We start from the raw sequence: 15169 nt of genomic DNA, 5'->3' as shown, positions 1-15169 counted from the left end.
GCTGGCAGAGCCTGCTCAGGCCGGAGGAGAGCGGCTGCGTGCTCTGGCCGGGGTCCCCCTCCGGCAGCACCCCTCGACCCGCACCGGCTGCGCCGGGGCCCGGGAAGCGCCGCAGGGCCGGGGAGCAGGCGCAGAGGCCGGGGCTCGCTGCTGCAGACACGTGTCGCGCTGCGTCGCGCCGGGGGCCCAGCCTGGCACGGGACGGCGGGAGGCGAGAGGAGAGGGCTTACCCCAGCACGGACGAGTCGAAGATCCCGCACACGTCTTCGAGGATCGAAGGCAGGTACTTCAGGGCTGCTCCCTGGAAACGGAGAGGAGCGCTAACTCCGAGGGGCCGGGCGCTGCCCAGGTCCCGCCTGGCTGCCCGCTCCTGCACCGGCAGGACGGTTCCTGCCGGCTCCGCGCGCCGCCCCGGGCTGCGGCTGCCACCTTCCCAGCTCAGCTTCGCATCCCGCTCGGCCGCCGGCTCCCTCACCGCTGCCGTCCTCTGGAAAGGACCATCTGCCAGGACCAGTCCTCCCTCGTGGGCCACCAGCATCAAGCCAAGCTCCCAAAACCACCACGATAATATCCCTGCATCGCTGTACATAAGAACAACTTTTTCCAGTTTTCACCCCGAAACCACAGGCGCTCCTACAGCGTGAACGTTCAAGCACGCGGTCCCTCGCCGCTATTGCTTGCAAAACCTCCCGACGCTGCTCGCGGCCCTGGCGGGGAACCGCTGCTGCTGCCAGAGCCGGGAGGGGAGGACGCCCGCTGCGCCCAGCACCCCGGCGTGAAGGCTGGGGACATCCAGCTCGTTTTTTGGAACAGCAAACACACCGGCCCCTCGCAAGCCGCAAGTCATGCTGCCTCAAAATCTATTTTGTTATCTTTATGGCCTGATGTAGGTAGCATAAACAGCTGGCTGAGCTCTGCTCGTCCCCAGATTGGTCTGGATATCTGGTCTTTCAGGCTTCCCTGGTCTTTGAAATGTCCTGAAATCAGAAACTGGGACTTCCACAGAAACCCAGGGATTTGGACACCCGAGTGTCAGCGATGGTATCTGACACAGTTTTGCACCTTTAGCAGCTGTGCTTTAGTAAGGTTCAATTCCTACAGATTTATACAAGTTTGACCTCTACGTACTTCAGGTCCTACAGTTTTTACCCAGTGATCTCCGCATCAAGCCCATAGTTTCTCTCTGAGTCACAACAAGAGTTTTAGAAAGCTGAGGCTGTTACAAATTTACCTGGCTTTAAAAAGTGTCTGGACAGATTAAGATCAGAAAAATCCACCCAGGAAAGCTAAATATAACGATTACCACCGCAGGCTTGGGAACTCCCTGAACCACAGTTTTGCTGGAGGCCGGGGAGCATTCGGGGGAAGGATGGGAACGTTCGCCCTGTTCTCACACCACTTCTCGGGCATCCACCCTCCACATCAGCAGGTGACAGGGCAGAGGGATCCCCATTCGGAGCCGGATGGCTGCACCGCTGCGGAGATCCCTGGTCTTGGTTTGAAAGCGTGGGACACAAGAACCTGGCCGCCTGCGCCCTGGGACGTGGTCCCGCGTTTGCACTGAACACGGCAAACTCCAGCCTTTCCCGCGCTGGATTTCGCTCTGCCCCTTCCCGCTGCATTCCGCAATTCCCTAGCAGCAATTTCGCCCTTTGCAGGCGTGCGGAGGCCGATCGAGCTCTCTGCTAACCCCTCCAGACAGACGGCACGGTGCTAATCTCAGCCAAACGCAGCAGACCCGACAATTTCTGCAGCTCGTTTCAAACCCCTTTTAGACACCTGCTACAAGGGAGGACGCTAAAACCTCCCCGGGCGCCCGGGGCGCGTCTCCAGCCAGCGTCCTCCTCGGGAGCCGCCAGCGGTGGTGCCCGCAGAGCCGCGCAGCTGAGCGACAACACGGAGAGACCTGTTCCCACCGCCATCCCGCAGCGCCGCCGCGCGCTGCACGTGCAGTGCGTCTGCCAGCGCTGACTGCATCGTCCAAGCTGCTTACAAACATACGAGAATTTCTGAGCCGAGAGCTAATTCCTCTGGGACCCAAAGGAAATACTCATCCCAGCATGATGGTTCTCCGCTCGTAATTACTTTTTCCAGAACTAAAAAGATATATATTAAGAAGATTTAAAAGCAGTTAATTTATTAAACTTATACAGTGCTAATTTTAAATCAGAATATTGTATCAAGTCAGACAGTTGTTAAAGTCCTGTGTATTATGCCAGTTATCTTTCTCAGTCACCATCAGAACTTCGGAAAAAGTAGCAGCTAAATTTGATTTTTTTATTAAACTCAATGCTTAGTAAAGCTGGAGTGATTAACGTTAATTATACTGCCATCCTTTAATTCTTTACTGATTGCTTCCTTTCCATGACTGAGCCAGGATCAATGGTCAGCTTATTCGGTCTACAGTTAGCAAGGTCATCTTATTCACCCTTTAAAAGATGAGATCATATTGGAATTTTTCACATTCCTCAAGAATTTCTCCACTGTTACAGGACTTCTTAAACATCAGCATCTATGCTCAGAAAGGATTTCTTCCAGAAGCTGATTCTGGTTTTTATTTTAACTGATGAGGTAAATTGCCTAGTCTTGCAGATTTTAAGATATATTCCTTTTACCACTGAGGATTAACTCCCTTCTACTGATTTTTCATAGCAAAAGTATGTCAGCTTGACCATGAGGTACAAAAAAAAATGTCTGATTTCTTTCAAAGTATAGAACAGAAATATTTGCTCAAACCAACTGTCTTTTCTGCGTCATTGATGACGTTTTGTCATCCTGAAAGCGTTACAAAGCTGGATAACTGCTGGGCGTTTGCCAGGGAGCCGGTGGGGGGCCGGGAACGGTGAAGCCGGACCATCGTGGGGGGCTGCAGACCTGGGACGGGCAGCAAGACCCCACAACCAGCGCAGACGCCTGCACCTAGGCGCACGTCACCGCGATCTTCGTGCTTGCATGGTAGGGGTTACAGGTTGGCACGTAAAGCCCATGCTTTGAGGGCCCCAAGGGAAAAGTCAGAGCAAATTTAGAGAGGCTCTTAGGTGCAGACGTACATGTGCATCCCTGTCATGGAAATGGAGTCCACTGAGCCAGGCGGTAAAATGCAAACGTAAAGGCAAATATTCAAAGTGGCCGCGTGCGGTTGAGGCTGTCTCCTCCACTCGACCCCTTTGAGCCGCGGGTGAGCCTGCACACCGCATTCGGACCTACGTTGAAGGAGGGCTGAAGATGCGGGTTCTCCTTCATAAGGCATTAACAGGGGGAACACACATCCATTACAAACAGTGATCCGACCGAGCAGTTTACCTGGGGGCACCCACCTGCAGGCAGGCTATCTCCAGGCACCGGATCCAGCCGTTAGAGCCAGTTCAGCTCCCATGAAGCAAAGACCCATGCTGGGAGGCTGCTCTGCTCTGCTCTTCCTTGCTCAGCATCAGTGAGCCTTAGGTGTGTACGGTTAGGAGCTCAGTCCCACCTCAAAATTCAACTTTCTTAGGTGCAGAGAAAATCAGGGCTCCAGGAGGGGAGCAGGGGGATGAGCAAAGCTCTTCTCAAGGGCTCTCTTGCTATGAAAGGGAGCAGTTGCAGGCAGAAGCGCTCTCATCTCCTGGCTGGAGAGCAGCAAGGCAGCTGCATGCAGGCGGTGGGTAGCCTTCCACCTCCTTTCACATCAAAGGCACCCACCGAATCACAGTATTTATCAGGGAAGCTGGAGAAGTTTGGCTGAAGGGCTGTTCCACTCTCTGGCCTAGGACCATGCCGTAGGTTTGTCCCTGGCCCTGTCCTGATTTTAGCTCAGGGAAGCAGACCTGACACCATGCAGTTGTAAGAGACTTAGCCTCCTTCCCTTGCACAGAGCAGTCAAATAGCACAAAGCCCCACAGTGTGAAGCACTCCAACAAAAGATTGGCATTCTCCACAAAGCAGGTGGCCTTTTCAAGACTGTTCCAGCTAACAAGCTATTATCAGCTCTGCCTTGGTCTGATCAGAGAATTGCAGCTTTAACAAAAAGAGCAGGCAGAATTAGGTGAAACTGCAATACACCAATCGCTAACAGATCTTTTGGGTATCACCTTCAGCAGCTGGATGGGACCTTGTCATCTCAGGTTTAGGAGCCATCAGCTGGAGTTGTAGGGGGTCTGCAAGCTCTGTAAAGCAGCTGCAAAGTCCACATGCGAGAATCAGAAAAAAATATGTTTTCTCCTTAGAGTATCTGCTCAACATGTTAAGAATACGCCATCAAGGCTGGATAGTAAGACCCAGTAATTGGGGTCCAGCAGGAACCAGTGTGGGACACAACACAAGAACTGTGGACAGGGTAAGCCGAGGTCAGGAAACAAGCCAAGGAGCCCACCAAATGAGACAGCAATGTGTAAGCCTTGTGCAAGGCTTGGCAGAGGAGCAAGAAGTGGGAGCATGAGACTGGGCACGTGGACCAAGGCTGAGAAAGGAGGTGCATGGGATCTTGCTGGGTTAGCAAGCACGGAGTGGCACTTGCCAGGACCACTCTCCCAGTCTCCAGCAAGCTGCATATCAGGGCCTCTTGAGTCAGAAATGTCTTTATATTGAAACAACCTTGGATGGATTTTTCTTCCACAGACCTGTACAGCTGTCCTTGAACTGACAGAGTTACAGACAGCTGCAAGGAGCTCTACAGACACATCACACGCTACATGACGAATCACCTTCTTTTGTTTGTTCTGAATCAGACACCTACCGGTTTCATCAGCTGCTCCCTCCTCCCTGAGTTGACGAGACCACGAACAATTCCCTACTCCCTTCTCCAGTCACACACGAACCTACAGCTCTCTGTCCTACTTCCCTACCCATTTCTTTTCCTGGAGGAAGAGGTCCGACTCAGACAGGCGATCCATGTGAAAGCTGCCCCAGACATTTGGTCATCCGTTGTTGGGGCTGTTCCAGACTCACTCTGTGTGCTCGCAAAGGTGGAGATCAGGCTGCATGTGACATTAAGACACAGATGCACCATGAATTTATATCGTGGCAAAGGATATTTTCCGTTTTCTTCTTGATTCCTTTCCTAATAATTCCCAACTTTTAGCGAGCTTTTTCTGATCAGTGCTAAGCACTGAGCTGACGTTGCCATAGCACTATCCGTTATAGTCCCAGGTCTCACCTATGGTGTGTTAGTCAGCTCAGAGCCCATCATCATGCATTTAAAGTTAAGGTGTTTTTTGCTTTTAAAACCACTTTCTGATTTTCACTTCCGTGCTGAATAATTTCATCTGGGCATTCTATCACCCAGTGAAACATTTTTGTCAATGACCTTGAGAGAAACCTCATTACTGATAATGTTTGCAGATCACACAACAACAGAGTTAGCAGTTAGCAATGAGGAGGATGAATTACTGCAAGGAAGAGACCTGGATGACACAGCACGCTCGGTGCAAGTAAACACTACATATCGCAAGGCGGCTAAGTGCAAAGCCATGCATTTAGAAATAATAAATATGGGCTACATTTACAAAATTGAAAACTTCTAAGTTGGCAACCAATGACTGAAAATGACCCAGGGGCCCTGGTGGGACGTCAACATAAGAACAACAGTGATGTCGCCTAGCTCCAATTAAACAAGCTCGCAAAGTCCTCCGGCAGCGATAAGATTTGAGTAAAAGCATGCACACCTCCTGACGGCTCAAAAGAGACAGGAGCAGATGGAAAGTCTTCGGGAAGGATCATGTCCTGCTACTGCAAAATAACACAGCACAGATGCGCAACGCAGGCTGAGCTGTGTCCGGGCAGGACTTTGGAGAAAGCAGGACCGCAGCACCTAGACCTACTTGAAATTTTAGCAATACCTTAAGTAAGAACCTGGTGTGAGTTCCAAGGGGCACGTTTTCCTTAAAGAAAACAACATGGATTTGCCAAAAGGGCATGAGTCTCTCCTACTCTCTCAACCAAAGTAATAGCAACCAAAAAAAGGCCTTTTTCATGGGAAAAGCTCCCAGTGAGGAGCTCAGATCTCACTGCAGAATTCAATCTTTATCAGCAGAAAGAGTAGTCAGATTTTAAAAACCTAGCAGGAGTAGAATAAGCAAATTTCTGAAAATAATATCATGCTTCCAACAGGTCACTCTAGGTGGATGGCATCCCATCAAGTCTATATCACAGAATTAAGGATTCTGTCCTGAAGCTACAGCAGTACAATTGCACATGATGGAACACCACCATGTACAATTTTTTAGTCTGCTTTTAAAAGAAGTTAGGTTATTACACACACTCACAATGCCTCAAGAACACTGAAAGGACCATATTAGTGTTGCAATACAGAAAAAATGTCTCCCTGAGAGCGGTAGCCAGTGACTGCCCTGTGACACACATTCGTCTGGATTCCTGTCAGCACTGACATACTAGGTTACCTACAATAACTACAGTCTCATCTTTTAAAAGCAATGCCATTCCCTGCAAGGCACCAGCCTTAACGTACCTCAGGGATGAAGCACACACTTGTCTACCCAGGCCTTGCCGAGACACCTAGGACAATTTGTCCCTAAACTTCTGCTTTATTCATTCTTGACAGCTGCCCGTCTCCTCTCTGACACTTTTGATGGACAGCTGGCAGATCCTGCTACACCGTGTGCACCTCATGGCTATTTTTTGCTATTACCACTGCTATTCCGGCTCTTGGCAGAAGGTCAGCTGCAGCAGTGTCTTTTCTGGTGATGCACGGGCAGATCTTTCTCCTCTGCACCTGGGAGCTAGTCTCTCTAGTCTGGATGCATCTGCAAAAAGTATCTTCTTCAGGCCTGAATCAAGGTCTTGAGTGACACAGAAATCACCCAAGTGGATTTGCACCAGCCTGGTAAAACTGCAGACAGTCAGGTTACCAAACCACGGAGTTTCCAGAACAACAGTATTGAGATGGAAATCAGAATTACAATCAGTATTTACATGGAACAAGTGGACAAGGAGGAACAGCCCTCCTCTTCACGAGAAGAATAGCTATCGTTATTGTTCTTCAAGCTACTTTTGTAATTACATTATTAGACACTTTTTTTATATTACATATAATTACATTATAAGACACTACCTAAGAACGCCATGAAGTAAATGCAAAACAGAAACAGTAGTCTCTTGTGAAAAAAGGGAAAAAGTTCTCCCATGAGATGCTCAACAGCAAAGGACTCTGGTTTCTATGACTAAAAGGCAGGGAAATCACTGATCCCGGAGCACACGGCAGAGCAAACATGAACCTTGTCGCAGCTCCCAGAAGGACTCTGAGAAGAGCAGCACAACAGGGCACATCAGGCTCTTGGGCGAAACACCTGCACGGCAGGGCCTTATCCACGAAACCGTCTCCTGGCACCGACTGCTCATGCTGAGCAGTAATTAATAGAGGTACTCACAGCCAGGCACTCCAATTTGCATTCAAAACTACAATCCGTACGCTTGACTTCTAAGGTCTAGTCTACATTTAAAACCTGTTATTATCATAACTGCGTTGGTGGCGCAGATGCGGGGGTCTGTCTCTTTGCAGCTGCGAACGGGTTTCTCTTCCATGCACGTGTCCACCCTTCCCTTGAGCCCACGTAAACCTTTTGCATCCGCAAAACGCGCTGGCAAGGAGCCCCCCAGACCACCCCCCCGTGTCAGTTCATCCTGAGCCTGTCTCCAGCCAGGATCCCGCGACGGCCCTGCTTGCAGGGATGACAAGCGGCCCTGTTGCCTGCTGCAGACCCGGGCTTGCACGCCTCGACCAGCGATGGATGCAGGGATCTGCCGCCCGCAGAGCGCATCCCAGCCACGTCGCCGGCGCAATACCAAAGCCAGACCCAACTCACCAAGAAACCAGCTCCTGTACTCTCTCTCTCTAATTAACTTCACAGAACGTAAATGAGTCAATAACCTTTTCTTCTTGGCTCCCCCCTCAGATAAGACACCGCCCTACAACACTAACTACAAGGGTAGCTGGGGGGCTTTGACACCCACTGCGGTGGGAAAACCAGTGCTGTACTGCCGTGGCCGTGCACGGGGACGGCCGGTGCAGAGAGCCCAGGGGAGCTGCCCCGCACACAGCGCTGCAGTGGGAACACTGGTGCTGCACTGCCACGGCCGTGCACGGGGACGGCCGGTGCAGAGAGCCCAGGGGAGCCGCCCCGCACGCAGCGCTGCAGTGGGAAAGCCGGTGCTGCACTGCCACGGCCGTGCACGGGGACGGCCGGTGCAGAGAGCCCAGGGGAGCCGCCCCGCACGCAGCGCTGCAGTGGGAACGCCGGTGCTGCACTGCCACGGCCGTGCACGGGGACGGCCGGTGCAGAGAGCCCAGGGGAGCCGCCCCGCACGCAGCGCTGCAGTGGGAACGCCGGCGCTGCACTGCCATGGCCGTGCACGGGGACGGCCGGTGCAGAGAGCCCAGGGGAGCCGCCCTGCACGCAGCGCTGCAGCAGGAATGCCGGTGCTGCACTGCCGCGGCCGTGCACGGCGCGATGCGCATCCATCCGTCCATCCCGCCACGTGCCCAGCCCCAACCCCGGACCCCCACGGCAGCCTCCAGCGCGCCGTACCTGGGAGAGCAGCGTGGGACCCTCCTGCGGGGATCTCATCAGCTGGTTCAGGGCGAGGAAGAAGCACTGCAGCGACTGCTCGAACTCGGCCGTCTCCTTCCCCTCGTAGAGCCTGCGAAGGACAGGGCGTCACTGCCAGCCTCGAGCGCCGCTCGCCCGGGCGATGGGCTCTCGCAGAGGCCGTCGCAGCTCGTGCAGCTCCTCGCTGCCCGTTTTGCCCTAGCTAAGCACGGCAGCAAGCCTCCTCGGGCACTTGCTGCTAGGCCACTGGGACAAGTCAGAAGCACTGCTTAAGACAGGTAGAATTAGCAGTATTAAAGCCTATTTGCTCTTTTATAGTATTTTATACACTACATACACATATTTACATATACATGTATATAAACCTCTTTTATACTACTTTATATGACTGAAGTCATATCAAAGGAGGTCAGTGTCTTCCCACCTTAGTTGGAAGCCTACTGAGCACTCCAGGCTGAACATGGAATCGCATTATCGGTCACAGAACAAAGGAATATATTTGGGAAATTTTAGCCATGAGACTTGCAATACTGTGAGAAATATTCAAAACAGTTAATCACATGCAGAATTATAAGAATAAGACTCACCATAATAACTCATTGTGAAAAATAGGTCATATTTGAGCTAATTTATTCAATCCATTGACACAGTGTATGAAAAAGGGAACCCTACTGGTGAATGATTTGCAGGTACAGAACGGAGGAAATTAGGAATAAAAAAGGAATCTATCCTTTGGCTGTGGAGACAGATGTATCTTCCAGCCTAATCTGATCTCCACTTGGAGCGCCAGCCTCCATCGTGACAAGCAAAATGTGTTTTGTTTTTCAGTTGTGCATATTGCAGTAGAACAAACAAGATTTGTTACTTTTTGCTTACCAGCTATTTTTACTGAATCTAGTTTTTGCAAAGAGTTTGCTTCTTTGTTTTATAAAACTACAATTGGATTGTTTTGCTTTCGAATTCATCCTTCCTCTCTGATAAATGAACACAAGGGAACATACAAAATACAGATTTGACAGTGGGAACAAGCCTGTTAATTTGCCTGAGGTATCTCAGTTGTGCTAAAACGAATACATGTATCATCACTTGAGTAACTGTTCCTTTATATCTCATGACCAACTTTCAAGTAAAAAGATAGTTTAGATTCACTCAAGATATTTCCCTCCCTCTCATCCATAGATAAAAAGTTATTAAAAAATGTAAGACCCCCCCCAGAAAACCCTGTTCCTCCAGCCTTGCTCCTTGGATTGCGTGTCCCAAAGCTCTTGGCGTTGTCCTTGGGCTCTTTCCGCATGGGAGCGGGATTTCCCACCGCCGGGCAGCAGCCTGGGCAGCTCCCTGACGTGGCAGGTGCGCACTGATGCTTTGCACAAAAACCAGACATAAGGCCAGGAAATCTGGGACTAAGCTACATGCAAAGCAGCCTGCATGTGTTAAAATAAGCATAACAAAATGAAGGTCCACACACTGTCCTTATTCTCACAACAGTGATACCAGGCAATAATCATTGTTTGTTAGAGATTTGTTAGATTTTTAACCTAGTCCCTTTTGTGATGCAACTACCCGTGACTAAATAGCATGAGTTTTTGAGCTCACCTCAGTCTTAAATTCTTGCCTACAAAATTCTGTAACTTTATATTAAAGATGGCATACATAAATACCATATATTCTTTTTAATGATTTTAAGATATCTTATCAACACTGATTTCTGAACTTTTAAGTAAACCAGAGCACTATAAAGCAGTCAAAGAGTGCATCTCAGTTAAGCCAAGATTACTGCTGATTTGCATTACTGCAGCAGACATGGGTCAATATGGTCTTTAACTCATTACTGACCTGTTGGTTTGGAGGATTTCGTCAAGAAAACATTCAGTAAGAGCCTGTCTTTAAGCCTGGTGCCTCTCAGGTTTATGGACCCTGCGTACGAGCCCCTTTCTCAACTCCTACAGCACTTGGACGCCGACATGCTACTGAGCTCCAGGAGCATCACAGGAAATCTTTCAAGCGCTGTCAATTAAGCTAGGCAGGAAAATTATCTGACTACCACCGCACTAAGCAAATTAGTATGGATGATAATAGAAAAAGCATGATGAAGATGAGTCAATGTGGCTTTTGGAAAGGGAAATCCTGGCTTATAAACCTCTTGGCGCTCTTTTGAAGAAGTCTCCAGCAAAAACATTGAAAGGGATGGTCGGTTGTGATAAGCCTTTTGGAAACCCAAGTAGACGTCAGCCAAGTTCCTCACTAAAGAAAGACTCATCAAGAAACTCAATGACCATGGGATAAAGGGAGGGTTCCTAAATGGATAAGTAACTGGTTAAAAGACAGGAGCAGACGGCAGGACAAATGATCCGTTCTCGCGAAAGAGGAAGTCGCCAAAGTCCCTCAGTGCCGTGTGCTGACCGGGGACAGTCCAACGCATAAAGACCCGGAAAAGAGAACGCGCACGGAGGTGACGAAGTTTGTGATGACGTCCATTACCCGGGGAAGCAGGAGCGGGGGCCGACTGCGAGGCGCTGCAGAAGGACCCGCGGGACGGCGTAACTGGGCCACGCGATACAAAGCAGATGAAGGTGAGAAAGGGCGACCCCAGCTTCCCACACAGACGGCGGGCTGGAGCTGGCCCCGCAGGGCAACGTCTCAGGGCTGCGATAAACCGTTCCAGGGAAACTTCCCTCGGTGGCAGTCAAAAAGCAGAACAAGAATTAGGAATTAACAGGAGAGGAATAGAAAACAAGAGACAATGTCATCACACCATTGCACAAACCCACGGTGCTCCTGAGCAGCGTGCGGCTCTGGCACCCCTCTGCAGAAAAGACAGGATGGAACTGCAGAAAGTTTGGAGAAAGATGATGGAGACACGCAAATACCAGGAACGGCTCGCGGGAGTGATTGGGCTACCAAAACTCAGCTTGAAGACGTGGGGATGCGAGGATGCGAGAGGTCTGCAGCATCCCAAAGGCCAGGTTATTCCAGCAGGCTCAAGCACAGGTGTTACCGATGCCAGTACTGTGGACTCAGCCCCTTTACAACCTACCAGGCTCCAGCCAATGACGCTTCCTAGCCCAGGAGAAGTAGGATGGATCAAAAACGGGGAGCACCCCTCTCCCCGCGGTGACCACGGAGGCCAGATGCAGTGTTGTGCCCTCTGGTTGCGCCTGGGCCGTTGACACCGGCGGGCTGCCGCTTTGATTACCCACGCAGTAACTAGGGACCCTCCTAGGAGGTACTTGAGCTGTTCATCTGACTCCGTCTGTAGCATACATAATCAAATAGATACAGCAATCTGCAGTAACTTATTTTAATTACAACCTAATTTCTTTAAATTATAGACTGTGCACAAGATTTAGTACCGTTTTAAGCATTTAGAAGATCTGAAGAGTTCGTGTTATTCCACTGTTAAGATCACTGAGATAAAGAAAAGATGAATAAAAATACTAAATGTCTTCAGGGATGTCTTTATTTTAATGCAAACTAATTCATAAGACTGCTTGCAGATGCTCCATATAATTAATTTTCTTTGCCGAAAGTTTTACAAGCTGGCGAATTTGCTCTGTATTTTCCTATATAAAGAAGAGGTAGATACCTCAGTTCAGTGATGGAACATCCCCGGAGCCCCTGCAGTAACTGCCTGGCCACGGCAGAGACCCTGGGAGTCACGGCCGAACAATAACGATTAGAAAGCCCAAGAAGAGACAGGGCTTGCAGCACGGAGCATGCCACGGACACAGCGTGTGGCCGTCGCGGTCGATAAGGGGAGCGTTCGGGGGACAGCAAGCAAGACTGAGGATGAAGCGGAGCTCGGCCAGGTCCTCCGAGGCAGTCTCGGTGCTGGGAACTGAACACAGCTTGTGAACGAGAGGCAGAGCCCCTGCCTGCAGCGGACGGGAAGGGCTTCCCACTCACCCCGGCGCTTCTTCACGGTGCTCGGGATTTCGCACGGACCTAAGCAAACCTGCGCTTCTGCTCTGCTCTGCTCCGCTAAGCACACTCCGGAAAACGACCGTGTGCCTGGTTGTACACACCGGCAGCAGGGTCCCAAGCAGCTCTGCACGTGGCCCCGAGGCAACTGTGCTGATTTCTCAAGCTAATCTGGGCTAATCTGTCCTCTTCTGGATGCCGTTTGCCGAGGGACGTTGTTTCCTGCCACTCTTTTGGGACCATTTCAACTTTCAGTGCCTTGTACTTGGAATGAAACAGGAACACAGCTTGGTTTTTCTGATGATTCTGATTAGCGGTATTTTCAGCAGTTTTCCACTTCATCTGGAAACTTCTTGCAACCTTCTCTCTCCGGCCAGGAGGAGCAGTGGCTGCGCTCGCCCGGGCTTGGCCACCCCCAGAGTCAGCACAGACCTTCTCGGGGGGGTCGTTTGCCTCGTGGTGCTCCAGGCGGATCAGGGTGGGAAGCAAGTGCCGGGTGCTTCATTCCTGCTGTCCCACTTCTTTCTGTAGGGCTTAACCATACGGCTTCTGCGGGGAAGCACACGGAACCGGGATGGCTCTGGAGGTATCCGGGGTGGCCTGTCCCAGGGAGGACACATCTGCTCTCTCCCTCCGGCCCTCAAAGGGTCACACGAGTCTCCAGGAAGGAGACAACTTTGGAGAACTATCTTCAACGCGTTTCACCTCCTTAACGGGAGCTGCCTGGGGCAGAAAAGGTCCTGTTCACCCCGAGACCGCCCCAGTCCACTCCTGGGGGACCTTCTCGAGGGTTGCAATAGCAAAACGCGTTGGAGGTTCGCGTTGAGTGGGGTCGCAAAGCAAGATGAGCCTCTGCAGCGGGGCACGAGCTGCCCAACGGGCGCCTGGGGCGGGAAGGGGCTTGTGCACCCAGATCCCGCTCCGGTCCTCAGGCGAGCTGCCCACCGCGCTCGGCTTTGCTGCACGCCAGGAACACCCTGGAGACTGCAAACGCGTTGTTCGCGTTACAGATGATTTAAAAGCACAAGGAACAGGCTGAAGTGCGATGGAGCCGCTCGTGAAGTGGTCGAGGAGCCGTGTGCACCGCTTAAATTGCAGAGATAGGAGGAACTTCGTATAAACCCTCTGAGGCCAAACTGGTCGTCTTTATTACTGATGTGTCGGCGTGGTCCTTACGCAAAGCGGCAGGAGTCGCCAGGCTAACAGGCTCGCTCTCATCCGCACCCTGCGCAACGGCCACGGATCTGCCATTGCAGAGCTGGGGACGCTCGTCGGGAATGCTATCCGGAGGGCCAGAGATAACATCGGAAGGGGGAGGAACCACGCGGAGCCAGGCGATGGGATAAGAATTCACAACAACTTGGAAAACCACTCGGTAATAAACAAGCTGTGACTCACTGAGGATAAGCGCAAAGTTTTCCTCTCAAAGGAAAAATGAATGAAAAAGCTTCAGCACGGCTCGTGCCGGGGTAGGCAAAGGCTCCTCGGGGAAGAGCAGGAGCGGATCGCGGCTGTGCCTCGGTCGGGAGCGGCGCTGCCGGGAAGGGGCCGTTTCCCAGGCTGGCTGCAGGGACGGGGCACTGCTGGCGCGGCGGCGGGAGTGACGGCACTGCCGGGGCCGGGACGCCCCGGGAAAGGGCCTGCGCCCAGCCGCCGGGGACACGGCAACGGTGGCCAAGGCGCGAAAAGCAGCAGCAAAGAAAGGAATAAACGCGTCGGGAACAGGACAAGAAACGCGGGCTCCAAGAGCAGCGAGGACCCCTTGGACCGGACGCCGGCAAACCTTCCCGACTGCAACGCTAGCCGAGCGGCGCGAGGCGCCGGGGCAGCTGCGCTGTGCCGCTACCGGAGGTTTTCAAGAGCACCTTAAAAACCCTCTGCCTGCGGCGGTTTAAGCGGAGGGGCACGGGGTGGCCACGCGACCTCTCCCGGTCCCTTCCGGCCTCGTTTGGCACGACCCGGCGATGACAAGCGCGCGGAAAGAGCCTGCCGCCCCTCGGAAGGGCCCGACGGCTGCGGTGGGGCGGCGAGCGGAGCGGACCCCACTCCGGACCCTGCGGGGCCTCCGCGCCACGGCACCAGCACTGGCGCCGGCAGAGAGGGGGAAGCGATTGCCGCGACTTACTGGGCGAAGAGGCGCCTGGAGCGGACGACGAACTTGAAGACGTACTCGAGGGCCTTGAGGGTGCGCACGAGCGGCTCGCAGGGCTCGCCCTGGCTCACGCGCTCCACGTAGCGCGTCAGCACCGACACCAGCTTCCTGCGGGGCAGCGCCAGCCGTGACGGTGAGGGGGGGCCGCCGCTCCCGGAGCCGCCGCCGCTCCCGGAGCCGCCTCCCCTCCGGCGGCACGCGGGCCCGGCAGCGAGCGGCGCCCGGCCCCAGCCCTTCCCCGCGCCACCCACTTGTAGGCCAGCGTGGCGCTGAAGTGCTGCCGGATGTAGGCCTCCAGCACCGCGTTGAAGTGCTGGAACTTCCTGTCGGCGATGAGGCCCACGATGAAGACCTGCGGGAGAGGCGGGTTTCGGGACGAGGGAATTTCGGGGGCCAGACCCACAGCGGCGCTAGCATCCCCCGAGGGAGCCGCTGAGGGCGTCCGAGCCTCCCGCAAGCCCGTCCGCCCCGCCGAGACCGAGCGGATCTCGGAGGCGCGGAAGCGTCCAGCCGCCCCGAATCCAGGACGCCTCGCGGCCGCTCTGCACGGCGC

General features: G+C 52.9%; 1 protein-coding gene across 1 annotated transcript in view; it reads right to left on the bottom strand.

Moving 5' to 3' along the window:
* LOC106487412 (dedicator of cytokinesis protein 2-like) overlaps nucleotides 1-15169 on the bottom strand; it is an 83670-nt gene that overhangs the window by 48640 nt on the left and 19861 nt on the right. The window contains exons 21-24 of the mRNA XM_067298455.1: nucleotides 14868-14968; nucleotides 14590-14724; nucleotides 8523-8634; nucleotides 231-301 (exon numbers count right to left, since the gene is read on the bottom strand). Of these exons, the coding sequence (XP_067154556.1) occupies nucleotides 231-301; nucleotides 8523-8634; nucleotides 14590-14724; nucleotides 14868-14968 (419 nt within the window). The remainder of the gene's footprint in view (nucleotides 1-230; nucleotides 302-8522; nucleotides 8635-14589; nucleotides 14725-14867; nucleotides 14969-15169) is intronic.

Source organism: Apteryx mantelli, chromosome 5 (assembly GCF_036417845.1).
Source record: "Apteryx mantelli isolate bAptMan1 chromosome 5, bAptMan1.hap1, whole genome shotgun sequence".
In the NCBI taxonomy this organism is placed as follows: Eukaryota; Metazoa; Chordata; class Aves; order Apterygiformes; family Apterygidae; genus Apteryx; species Apteryx mantelli.
This window is presented reverse-complemented; position numbering and strand designations above follow the sequence as displayed.